This window comes from Microtus pennsylvanicus, chromosome 3 (assembly GCF_037038515.1).
Source record: "Microtus pennsylvanicus isolate mMicPen1 chromosome 3, mMicPen1.hap1, whole genome shotgun sequence".
Lineage (NCBI taxonomy): Eukaryota > Metazoa > Chordata > Mammalia > Rodentia > Cricetidae > Microtus > Microtus pennsylvanicus.
The window spans coordinates 104,429,447-104,442,030 of record NC_134581.1 but is presented as its reverse complement, the minus strand read 5'-3'; the positions used below and the strand labels follow the sequence as shown (position 1 = coordinate 104,442,030).

General features: G+C 50.2%; 1 protein-coding gene across 2 annotated transcripts; it reads right to left on the bottom strand.

Annotated features, from left to right (window-relative positions):
- Positions 1-7,297: 7,297 nt before the first annotated feature.
- Izumo1r (IZUMO1 receptor, JUNO) lies at positions 7,298-10,795 on the bottom strand. 2 transcript variants are annotated; one of them, XM_075968001.1, is made up of 4 exons: positions 10,658-10,795; positions 9,863-10,051; positions 9,070-9,235; positions 7,298-8,967 (listed from the first exon to the last, which is right to left on the bottom strand). In XM_075968001.1, exons 1-4 carry the CDS (start codon positions 10,793-10,795, stop codon positions 8,699-8,701), a joined length of 762 nt encoding a protein of 253 aa, XP_075824116.1. In that variant the 3' UTR covers positions 7,298-8,698. The 2 variants fall into 2 exon arrangements, with proteins under 2 accessions (XP_075824116.1, XP_075824117.1); XM_075968002.1 differs by having other exon boundaries at positions 9,070-9,205.
- Between the last annotated feature and the right edge of the window lie 1,789 nt (positions 10,796-12,584).

Here is a 12,584-nt window from a genome sequence, read left to right as displayed (position 1 = left end):
GTGCTCAAGGAGAGAGGACGGTGAGAACAGAAAAACATCTGAAGGTCTGGATAATAAGCTCCATTCTATTCCAAAGACAAACCAGGTTAATTGATTCCGCTTATCTTGCAGCCCTGTGTGGTTTTGGGGGTGTGTATCGGTCAGGTTTCCAGGGCGGTGACAAAATGCCCGACAGAGACAGCTGGAGGAAGGGAGGCTTTACTCTGGCTGGCCCTGTAAGAGCACAGTCCATGGTGGCAGGGAAGCTGCGGTGGCCGGTGTGAGGTGCCTCATCACGTGTGGGTTCCCTGCAGGCTTTCCGGCCAGCAGAGAACCTGTCCCTGAAGAGACAGGAATGAAACTTGGTTCAGCCCAACTGAGGCACCAATGCTGGCCAAGACTTCGAGACCCTGACACTAGTTTCTTTATTTTAGCCACATTTAAGCACAGAACAATTTTGGAATAAAGTTTTCTGATAATTCACTCTGTCCTGTGTGTACAACAAAGCTGCAATGTTTGCACTGAAGCTCTCTATAAAGAACATCTGGCTTCTTCCGTGAAGATGAGTGCTGCTGACTCAAAACAGTGCTCAAGATAAAGATCTAGGGAGAACGACTGAGGTGAACATGCCTGTGGAAGCCAAGCAATCCCTGACTGTAAGATAAAATAAAAGTCACTTAGACTGTAAAGTACACAGGACATCCTCCTAAGGATGGGTTTAATGGACTTAAAGGCAATGCTCAAGATTCAGGGTAAAAGAGTCTGGGATAAATAAATATAATATTCTGGGGGATGTAGGTGGAGCCTAGCTGAACAGGTAGCAAAGGTCACCAGGTTGTGACACCACACACACACACACACCATTCTGGGAGGACTGCCGAGTGTCTTCTCCCTGTGGAGGTGAAGCAGGGTATTTAACATGTTCTGGCTTCCCCAGTGCTTACCTAGAGACAATGACTTTCTGCCCTCCACATGATCACATTGCACCGCAGTCAGGAAGAAGAGAGAGCTGGCTGCAGCTCCGTGTCTCTTTTTTATTATTTAGTTTGGGACCTCAGCCCATCGGATGGTGCCACCCACATTCAGGACGGCTCATAGACTTGCCCAGAGGTGTGTCTCTCCAGTGAGTCTATATACTGTCGAGTGGACCAATATTAACCACCACAGGGAGTGAAGATGAACTTAGTTCCCCATCCCCACCCAGGGGGGGCAACAAGACAGGAATAAGGGATTCAGCAGACCTCATTTGCCTGGCTGAAGAAGTGACTTCATTACAGGCAAGATGTTGAGAAGGATGTTCTCTTAGAACAGGGGTCCTGTTGGAGACCCCTTCTTCCTGGCATTCAATTAGCATGATTTGTAGGATAGAAAAATGGGAGCACCTGCCCCTTGCTTCAAGAGCCAGTGACTCTGACCTGTCCATCTCCCTGGTTGCTTGTCCTCTCATCTCCTGCAGCTTTGACAGAGGTTGTCTGGGTAGTATACCATTTTCTGAAACAGAAGGAGCGCAGATGGGCACACTATGTGTGAATGTTCCCAGCATGAGGTAGAAGCACCATGAAATGTGGCAGGCTCGGGATGCGAGATCCAAGGCATGATGTGGAGAGAAATACCACCGTAGGCTACAGCGTTTCCTTACCAGCGCTCTGGGATTGTTAGGGACGCTCGATGATGTGTCGGAGATGCTTCTTGCTGCGAGGTTTTTGAGAGCAGATAGGAGAGAGGCACTGTGGACATCTTTTTCCTTCCTTGTAGCAGGGACCCATGATCTCCCACCAGTGTCTCTGTCTGTGCTCCACTTGCCTCCCTGCTCCTTATGTCTCTTGGTTAAAGGAACTCAGAGGGAACATAGAAGATAAGGCAATTTTATTGCCAAGTACAGCAGACTTTCACGGTGGAGAGAATGGACAGGAGCCGAAGAGTCCTGGCCATCGGCATTCTACACAGGTCTACACTTTCTCTAAAATTCCTAGAACAAGCAGTTCTTCCGAAGGACTTTGTCTCTTCCCAGTGATTGACAGTTGCGATTGAGTCTTGTAGGAAGGCAGTGATACATCTTGCTCTATACAAGAAATCCTGCTAGCAGGCATGTCCAGCCTGCAGTCCACGGGCCTCATGCAGCTAGAGACAGTTACGAATGTGGCCCCACACAAACTCTTCAACTTGCTTAAAACAGTATGATGTTTATTGGCCTTTTATTCTGTAACATGACTGGGTGTTTTTTTTTAACTACTGCATTTTTTATTTTTAATTGTGGCCATATGTGTGTGGTTTTGTCCGTATGAGTGCAGTACCTGAGGAAGCCAGAAGAGAGCATTGTTAGAAGTGGCCTGAGGTGGTGTAGGGAACCATATTCTGGTTCTCTGCTTGGGCGTGAGCTTTGTGGGTACCTGTGTTGTGTGATATCAAGGTAGGCGTTCGGCCACAGCTGTGCAAAGAGTTTTTGGAGTCAGCCTTAGAGAGTTATCATTAGTGACATTTAGGGCCATTCAGGGTGTCACACTTCTTTCTAGGGCCAGATTCTTCTGACTAGCAGTTAGGAGCTTTCTGCTCCAGTTCTCCGAGGATAAGGGAGTGGACCACCCCAGTGTCCACTGAGCCCACAACATCTATCCAACCACTGGACACTCCCATTTTTTTCCTATTTGATCAGATTCAGCTTTTCAGAGATCAGAGCTCTGTTCTCCTGGGTAACAATTCATGATGCATGCTATGTGTTATTGAAAGGGCACTGATTAAAATTGTTACACAAATATACTGGGAAGTACTCCCAGCTTCCCAGAGCTGGAAAATGAGCTTTGAACACAGTAAATATTTATTAATGAACCCCTTGATCCCCATTGCACCTCACAACTTCCTGCAGCCATTGTGGTACTCTGGGGGATTGAAGGAAGGGGGCTATACATGACTTATGTCCACCAAGGGTTAGCTGAACCAAGCTATCTTCTGCCTGTTTGTTCCGGTCTTTGATCTGATCCAGATTGCTGATGTTTTTGTTATGGTACCAGATTTTAGCCTAGGAGAAATTCTTCCTCCCTCCCAAAGCTTGCCACTGAATGGGAGTAATCAGAGCCTGCTAAGTGCTGGGCCCTTCCTGCCTGAAGCAGACAGAGGGCGGAGCCCATCAGTGTCACAAGCAGCAGCTGCTCCTGCACACTCCACCAGCCACAGCCTCTGTGGACTGATATGGGGCTCAGAGAGGCAGAAGCGGTTTAATCTCCTTAGCTTTTTCTGTTGATAGTGCCAACTTTTAGGTTCTGTATAAAGTGTCCCTACCCTGGAAATAATCCCCCCAGCCTTCTGAATCTCACCCTTGGGTGGAGTTTGGTCTTCTGGGAAGTTTATCCTCACCATATGGTTGAGGAAAGATAAGCTGTCTAGGCTGTGAACTCGGAAAGCCGGCCATGAGGATCAGCTGCCCAGACCTTACACTGTGGCCAGAGAGCCCCCAAGGGCCCAAGTTTGAGTGTCTAAACTCAGCAGACGGACAGAGCCTGGTGCTAATTGAGTCAGAGGTTTGTATCTGAAGCATTTCATTCTGAAACCCCTTTTAAATATTTTCTCTCTTTGTCTGTCTCCATAGAGAAAGCATAGTGCCCCACTGACCTGCGCTCAGTTCTGGATGCATCCTCTGCCCGTCTTCTGTTCCCTTGCTTTACCTTTACTCCCCAGTTGTCCCAAGAACCGATCCAGGACTGGCTCATCTTTACCCTCCCAGAGTCCCCTAAGTTCCTTTTTCTATAGGTCCTTGTCTATAGTCCTTGAAGGTTTTAAACATTGTTTTCTTACCTTTTTACACTACCTTTCACTAAAATATCAATCTCCAAGGGCAGAAATCCTGTCTGCTCCTCTCCTGGCCACTTAGGAGACAGAAGCGCTGAGAGACACCGGAAGGAGATGTACTTGGTGGGTCCCTATGGAAGAAGAGCAGAGGGACCCTGTAACACCTCTCGGCCATGTCCGCCTTTGCAGCCCTGGCATGAGGTTTGGGTTTAAACAGAGAACAGGAAGTATCCAAGAAGTCACAGTTAAGGAGGAGTTCCACACACTCTTGTCTCTGCTCCGGTCTTCCCTGCATGGTGATCTGCGAAGGTGTCAGAACTGTGTGACATCTCCTTCTAGGAGACAAGTTCCCCTCGGACTGGCATCAGGCTACAGCCTGTTTCTCCTCCCAGCATGGTGTTCCTAGGGAAATCCCATGTTGGTGGTGAGCAGTTTCAGAAGTCTGATAGAGTAATGGACACAGTGTTTCTTCAGAACGTCTTCATTCCTGTCACACAAGCAGCAAGTGCTGGATGAGTAACTGCTAACTTCCCTAGCTTTTCATGACTTGTGTGGGTGGGGATGGGTGTGTGAGCACATGTATGTAGGCATGTATGTACACATGTGAAAATAGATGGAGGCCAGAAAGGGGTTTGGGGTCCCTCTGAGCTAGGATTAAAGGTACTTGTGAGGTGCCTGACTTGTTCCGTGGGTAGAGGGGTGTGAATTCTGGATCCCATGATTGTACATTGAGTGCTCTTGACCAACTGGGTCATCCCTCAGGCCTATCCTGGTTTTTAAATCCATGATTCCAATTGGAACCAAGTAGTTAAAAATCCAAGTATTATTTCCCCAGGTCATAAGGGACTCAAACTACCTCATGTCCAGCATTCCCTGCCAGTGGCACACATTTCAGGTCAGACCCAAAGCCTTTGATTCTCCGCTAAAATTCAAGCTATAATAGCTGCGACCATCTTACATAGTGTGCCCTGAATGAACAGCCTCTGCTGGGACCCTTCTGGGTGACCTTTGTTCCTCTCTGTGCTCTTAAGCGGAGTCTTCCAGGGAACAGCCCCAGGCCACATCTAGAATTTCCCAGCGGCATATAGACAACCATGCAGGAAACCAAATCAGCTTTACAAAATGATCCTAGCCTTCATTCTTAAATGTAGACAGACAGCCAAAGTCACCGACTTGGAAAACTTGCCGCCGTGCATGGAAAACATCAGAGAACAGAGCAGAGCGACCTTGGGGGAAGTGTGTCTCTTAGAGACTGGAGCCAAGCTTTTGAAAAAAATTTTAATTAGATCTTCACTGAGACTTGAGAAGATATTACACCCACAAAACCCAAAACAGCAGTCTGTGGGAAACTAGGGAACGGAAAACATCACTGGAAATAATTAAACATGGACTGCTGAAATGAGAGTACAAGATGAATTCAAGAAGCTAACAGGACGGAGTGTGACAAGTAGCCTGAATGTATACGGAAGAGAAGCAGTTAAAATGAACTCTGTGTAGATAAACAGTCATGAGTGGGCACCGCTCAGCCATAGGCCTGGAGTAGAGGAAGGTGGGGTGGCTGGGTCTCTGAGCGTGTGTTGGAAGTCCTTGGGCCCATGTGTGTTAGCTCACTCCCTGGACAAAACAATTTGAAATTCAACAGTTCTCTTCTCATTTGATGAAATCTTCCACTATCCCAAAAGTAAAAGAGGGCAGGAATCTGTCTTTCTTAGCCACCATGAACTCTCCCAGGTTTGTCCCCCATCTCTACCCTTGCTCCCCTATTAACATCGGTTCCACTTCAGGCCACTGGAGGCCAGGATCTTCAGTGCGAACTCGAGCCTGGAATCAGCTGGAGATGGGGGATCCCCTGGAGATGGGGGATCAGCTGGAGGTGGGGTCAGCTGGAGATGGGGGTCAGCGGGAGGTGGGGGTTAGCTGGAGATGGGGAATCAGCTGGAGATGGGGTTCAGCTAGAGATGGGGGAATCAGCTGGAGATGGTGGATCAGCTGGAGATGGGGGGTCAGCTGGAGATGGGGGATCAGCTGGAGGTGGGAATTCAGCTGGAGACAGGGGGATCAGCTGGAGACAGGGGGATCAGCTGGAGACAAGGGATCAGCTGGAGATGGGGGATCAGCTGGAGGTGGGAATTCAGCTGGAGACGGGGATCAGCTGGAGACAGGGGGTTCAGCTGGAGACAAGGGATCAGCTGGAGATGGGGGATCAGCTGGAGATGGGAATTCAGCTGGAGATGGGGGATCAGCTGGAGATGGGGGTTCAGCTAGAGATGGGGATCAGCTGGAGATGGGGGATCAGCTGGAGATGGGGGTCAGCTGGAGATGGGGGTCAGCGGGAGATGAGGATCAGCTGGAGATGGGGGTCAGCTGGAGATGGGGGATCAGCTGGAGGTGGGGGTTCAGTTGGAGATGGGGGATCAGCTGGAGATGGCGGATCAGCTGGAGATGGGGGTCAGCTGGAGATGGGGTTCAGCTAGAGATGGGGGAATCAGCTGGAGATGGGGTCAGCTGGAGATGGGGGTCAGCGGGAGGTGGGGGTTAGCTGGAGATGGGGAATCAGCTGGAGATGGGGTTCAGCTAGAGATGGGGGAATCAGCTGGAGATGGTGGATCAGCTGGAGATGGGGGGTCAGCTGGAGATGGGGGATCAGCTGGAGTTGGGGGGTCAGCTGGAGATGGGGTTCAGCTGGAGATGGGGTCAGCTGGAGATGGGGTTCAGCTGGCTATGGGGGGTCAGCTGGAGATGGGGGGTCAGCTGGAGATGGGGGTCAGCTGGAGATGGGGTCAGCTGGAAATAGAGGTTGGCTAGGACTGGGAGTGTAGGCTAAAGTTGTGAAATCAGGTGGGACTTTTGGGGTTAACTGAACCTAGGGTCTGCTGGAGCCGTTAGACTCGGCCATGTTCTAATCCGAGAAACAGAGACAAGGGCCATGCATCAAGGCTTCGGTGAAATTCAGATGACATGCCGCCGCGTGCTTAGAGTACTTCCTGCACAGCAAGTGGCCATCTGACGATTTGACAGGACGGGCCTTGTTTTCTTCACCTCAGTCTTAACTCTACTTCCGTGAATTTTACAGTTATATCTAAAAACACTTCAGCAATCATTAAGCTCTTGACTGTATGAGCGAGACTCCGTCAGATTGCATTCCCCATGGTCCTCCGATCTGGAGAGACAGATGGAGGTAGGGTGTTCCTATATTATATGTTGGCTACCTTCAAACTTGCAGCAATCCTTCTGCCTCAGATGCCATGGTGTATGCCACCAAGCCTGGCTCCCTATATGTAATTTTGAAGGCATATATACTTTTTGCCTCGGTGTGCTTGAGAACTTTCTGTTGTCTGCAGGAATTCAAGTCTTGCTTCGGTGAGGCCCTCTCAGTACCCTTCTAGCTGGGTCCTTTCCACCAGACATCCCATATACAAGTTTGCTCCCACCATTGCTGCCATCTGTCCTCTCTTACCAACTGAGCTCCATGCTTGGTTTTGTGATTCTAGTGTTCTCCTGGGACACATTTGTTTCATGAATAAGCAAGCACAGGAAGGATGCATGCTGAGTTTATTGATGAACAGAGTTTGTGTCAGACAAAAACCAGCAGTCTTGAGACAATCTCCTGCTCTCTCTCTCTCTCTCTCTCTCTCTCTCTCTCTCTCTCACACACACACACACACACACACACACACACACACACAAGTGACAAGGAAGTCACCATCTGGTGCTGGGAGGGGTCAGCTTCAGGCTCTGAAAGACCCCTAGTGTGCAGATCCACACAGGGTTTGGTTATAGGAGAGACTTGAAGCCAATGGCCCTTCTGCTGTTAATTCTGTGCTTCTGTCTCATTCTGCTGGCTATTGCTCCTTCCATGATATAGTAAATGGGGCTCCTGGATGTCCCTCCTTTCCTGGTTTTGTAAATTAAATCATCTGGTCCAGCGCCTCACTCCTCTCCATGGGGGAGAAGTCAAAGCAGTGTTACACAAAGACCAAAAGAACTACCAAATGTTCCAGAGCAAGCGGAAAGATCTTGGGGTTGGGGATTTAGTGTGTGCCTAGCAAGCGTAAGACCCTAGGTTCAGTTCTCAACTGGGGGAAAGGACAGTAACAGTGGAAAGGTCAGCTTAGATAGAGCTCAAGGGGTCAAAGTTCAAGACTAGAATGCTGTGACTGTGGAGGAGGAAGAAAAGGAGGAGGAAGAGGGGCTGGAATGTGGCTCAGCTGGTAGAGTGCTTGCCTAGCCTGTGCAGAACCCTGGGTTAGCTCTCCAGCATGGCATGAAACCAGGGGTGGTGGCATATGTGCACAATCCCAGAAACTGGAAGGTGGGGGTGAGAAGTTTAATGTCATCCTTGAGTTCCAGGCTAACCTGGGATACATGAGAGTATTTTTCAAGAAAAGGGAGGGGGAGGGACAGAGGGAAGGGATGGACACACACATACATACACTCACACTCACACACACACACACAGTGTGACAGAGAAACATTCCAAATGACCAATTAATATTAAAAAATCCTTACCCCATTAGTAATCATGAAAATTAGAATCTTATTGAGGACAAATCAGCTCCCTCTTTATATATCTTGGGACTGAAACAGAGTGACACATGGAAAGAAGAGTTTCCCTGTCATTTTACTGAGGGTGCCATGACAGGACAGGGCACTTGGCTGTCCACATTGTCTGTTGTGCGACAAACAGGATGGGCATGGACATGGTGAGAAGTGCGGGGAGTCCTATAGTACCTTTCCTAAAGGCAGGGAAAACCAGTCACCTTAGACTGCTGGGTACCAGTAGCCATCCAGGCCAGTGGAGGCAGAGCCAAGCAGTGAACGGGACCCCGGATGCACGGAAAGTTCAGGCACCAGCCTGCTCTTACCCTGAGCAGTCTGAGGAACGACATGGCCAGGACCTGGCAAGATCAAGGGATATGGGTAGGAGAGGGGACTCTCAGGAATGGAGCAGCAGGTAGAGAGAGAAGGCTGAGAGGCTGTAAGACAGCTCCCGGGCTGAGGCAGAGCTGGCAAAGTGGAGGGCCACTTCCACGTTAGGGTTGCCCTGGGTGGGCTCAAACCACTTCTGCAGACACCGGCCGCTATTCCTGTGCTCAGAACTGGCCTTGAATGCGTTGCTCCAGATCTTCTCACACAGATCAGTGGGGGTGGGGAATACATCTGAGAAAGGGCGGCAGGGCGCCTGTACCGGGCAGCGGTTTTTCCCTGTAGAGGTTGAGGATGGTTTCCTGACTTCCCATTGTCCCTTCTCTTCCACGTCCCCATCATCATGGGGGGATAGAAGAAGGACCCCGTCAGTCCACTTACCCTGACTCCAGTCCCAGCCACTACGCCAGTTGGATTTGCAAGTGTAAGATGAGCTGCAGTCTTTCCACCACTCCTCACAATCCTCCCGGCACAGTGGCACGCCCCAAACCCGTTCTTCTGGCCTGTTCGGGGCCACCTGGGTGCAGGAAGAGAGAGCGGGAGATATCTAATCCTTCACACGGTCCTTGCGTATTATTCTTTCTCTTGTGCATGTGTGTGCATTCTGGAAGTGCAGGTGAACGTGTGTGTGTGTCTGAGTGGAGGCCAGAGGACAGTCTCAAGTGCTGTTATTCAGGGACCGTCCATGTTGGCTTAGAGACGGTGTCTCTCACTCCCAGAGCTCACCAAGCAGGCTAGGTTGGCTAGCTAGCAAGCCCGGGGACCCACCTGCCTCTGCCTCTGTAGTGCTGAGATTACAACAGCTCACCTCCACACCTAGCTTTTTTATATGGGTTCTGAGGATTGAACTCGGGTCCTCATGCTCGTGTGGTAAGTGCTCTACTGACAGAGCCATCTCCTAGTCCGAGGTACTTATCATTATCACCATTATTATTATATAAATGAGAACTGTGAAGCTGAGTGGCTATTTGTCCCGGGCTATCCGGTGTGTAAATCACACTCAGGTGCATCTCATCTGAGTGCCCACATCAGACAGTGTCCCCATGCTATCCCTCTTCATCCCTTTCCCAGGCCTCTAGCTCTGCTCTTATCCCTAGAGGGACAGCATCTCCTAGTCCTACTCGTCTAGGATGAATGGAAGGGAATTGCACGGGTCTGCCTCCTGTCTGCTCACCAGCTGGATCCAAGGCCCCAGGTTGGGGGAACACTCATGAAAGCAGATGGCCTGGATGAAGTGCTTATGACACATGGGGGTTAGCAGTCCACAGTGCATCATGCTGAAGTTAAAGAGCAAGGACTCATCCAGGTGGGCTTCCCAGCTTGTGGTGAGCGTGCAGCAGGCATTGTCCTTCCAGGGAGCGCACTGGACATGGAGGGAGAAGCAGCAGGCAGTGGTTAAGAAGCTGGGGTTGAGGGCCTTGGGCAGAGGGTGTCAGAAGGGACATCTTGAGCACCTCTGTAGAGCAGGGACTGTGGTATTTGTCAACAAGTCCCCGAAGAACAGGAGGCACCTGACCACTGACCTCCTCCGCTTTGTCTACCTGCCACAGAACATAGCTTCCTGATGTCAGCTCCAGGGAGGAAATAAATCCAGTAAAGCAAACAGAAAGAAGTCCCGTGGAGAGTCAGGAACCTGGTTATGATGATGGGTAGGAGGAACTTATAGTTGGAACATTCCTCTTCCCATAACCCTGTTTTGCCTTTAGGAGACCGACAAGGACACATACTAAGTCCTATGTCTAGCCAGGACATGTTGGCTGGAAGGCTTGCACTTACCCCTGGTGAGCCAACAGGGCTTCTGGGATTACCACATGACCTGTTTCCCAAGTGACCAGAGCAGCTCAGGAAAGAAATCCAGTCTAAGGAACCAGATGATCACAGGGCTGATGGAGTACAGGGACCACCTTGCCTGTATTCCTTCTCTCATAAACCTAAGAAGCCACCCCTGGGCCAGCTCTTGTCCCTGTACCTCCAAGTAGAGCTTGTCTTCTGGGCCAGGCTCTTGTTTGTGGTGCTTGGCATTCATGCAGATGTTGACTGGCTTGTCCCCTGATGAGGTGGGCATGACCGCCCACAATCCCAAGAGAATCTGCCACCATTGTGCCATGACCTGCTGAAGAGAAAAGCCTGTGATAGAGGACAGCCATCCCAATCCCTCCGAAACACCAGGCACTAAAGATGGTGCAGAGGCCCCAAGGCTCCCTGAGGTCGCTGGAACATTCTGGCTGTTCTTAGAACTTTCTGTGTAAAGCAGCATTACAGAATGTCAGAGCAGGTAAAATAATACCTGGATATGATACCTACTAGCAACCTTTGCAGAGATGCAGAAACCAAACCAGCAACAGGGCAAAGAAAAGAAAAACGAGCTCTGAAGAGGAGGGCAGGTAGGGAATGGCTCCAAGCCCTTCTACACTTAGATACAGCTCTGCTAACTCAGTGATGTATGGAGCTTTGATCCCAGCCCACAGCCAGTCTCGTGGCCAAGTAACCAGTCCCCACTAAGCAAGCAGAGTCTCCTTGTGACAGAGGACATGGTGGGGTGGCCAACGCAAGCCTTATCCATCAAGTGCCAATCCTACTTCTATTCCCTAGGAAGGGCACACACCAGGCCCACAGCTCCTCAGAGTAGCTTATCCCCACCCTGCCCCTCCAACTAGAGCCCTTTCCTCAGAGCAGAAGCTCACTTCAACCAGCCCCGTCTATCTCAATGCTACCCTAAGCATCAGGCTGGGCCAGCCAGTGCTGGGAATTCTGCTGTCATGTTTCATTTCCAGTTCTCTTCTGGGGTGTATTAGCGATGTGGGGGGTGGGGTGGACAGGGAGATTCCCCTCTGCTGTAGCCAAGGAGCACCCTGCTTCAGGAATGCACCACTCAGCCCACCCACACGGGACCTCGCATCTCCTCTGTCTGTCCCCTAGGCCTAGTGGAAACCTGCCCTAGACATAGGCAGTCTAGCCTGAGTTGAGCACCTCAGACATCCTAGGGATTGGAGACCCAGACTTTACTGAGGAATCCATTCTCAAGTCTAAACCCAAGACTCTTCTCCCCACAGCATCAACTCCAAGTTTGCAAAGAGAACAAAAATTCTCAAAGACCAGGAAGGGAAGATGGAGGGGAGACGCCAGCCCTTTGGGCATTCTTTTCTCACTCACATTCAAGGCAGGGCTCTCCCAGTGCAGGCTGAGGGCTCTCCACCCACGGCCTTTATATTCCTCTTCAGTTCCTGCAAGACACAGGTGCAGAGGGCAGCAAGGCTCGGAGCTGAGCAGCCGCTGAGCAGCCAAGGGTTTATCTTGTGGAGAAACCAGAGATCCCTGCAGCCAGCAGCAAGTTCACCTTTCAGCACTGCTTCTAACCCCTGAGAATCTGGGACTGATTAGCTTCTCTGCAGCTCTGTGATGAGAGTTGTTGGCAGGGACTGTTGGGAAAGAGAGGTCACGAGAAGGTCTTGGCGCAGGGGAATCCTACCAGCTTTCCTTCTCATCTTTTGTTCTCTGAAGCTCCCTTCCTCGCCCCTGTTCTGTTCCACCTGGTACCTCTCACATCATCAGGAGCCAGCTGCAGAGCACACAGCATGAGGAGAAAGGAGGAGTCCTGGAGAACCAAGGGTTTAAGCAGCAAAGTTAAAACAAAAGCCAGCCCTAGGCACGCACAGGGACAGCATGCATTTGCACAGTTTGTGGTTTGTGACCTCGGCCCCAAAGGTTCCATTGGAGGTGATGCCCATATCTTTATTTCTTTCTTATGTTCTGTCTCCAAAGGAGAAGTAGTGAATTCACTGAGTTTTATACTAAATAAATAAAATAAAAGCAAACACTTGTGTTTTCCACCGAGGAAGACAAAATGCAGTCCGTGACATTCAGCTTCTAGTCAGTATGCAAAGCATATTGATCAT

What these genes read in the sequence shown, in the direction of transcription:
- Izumo1r (XM_075968001.1), bottom strand. Translation starts at nt 10,795, where the DNA reads ATGGCACAATGGTGGCAGATTCTCTTGGGATTGTGGGCGGTCATGCCC. An exon ending in AAGACAAGCTCTACTTGGAG is followed by an intron (nt 10,052 to 10,657) that starts GTACAGGGACAA and finishes CTCCATGTCCAG; the next exon opens with TGCGCTCCCTGGAAGGACAA. An exon ending in TGGGGCCTTGGATCCAGCTG is followed by an intron (nt 9,236 to 9,862) that starts GTGAGCAGACAG and finishes GTGAAGGATTAG; the next exon opens with ATATCTCCCGCTCTCTCTTC.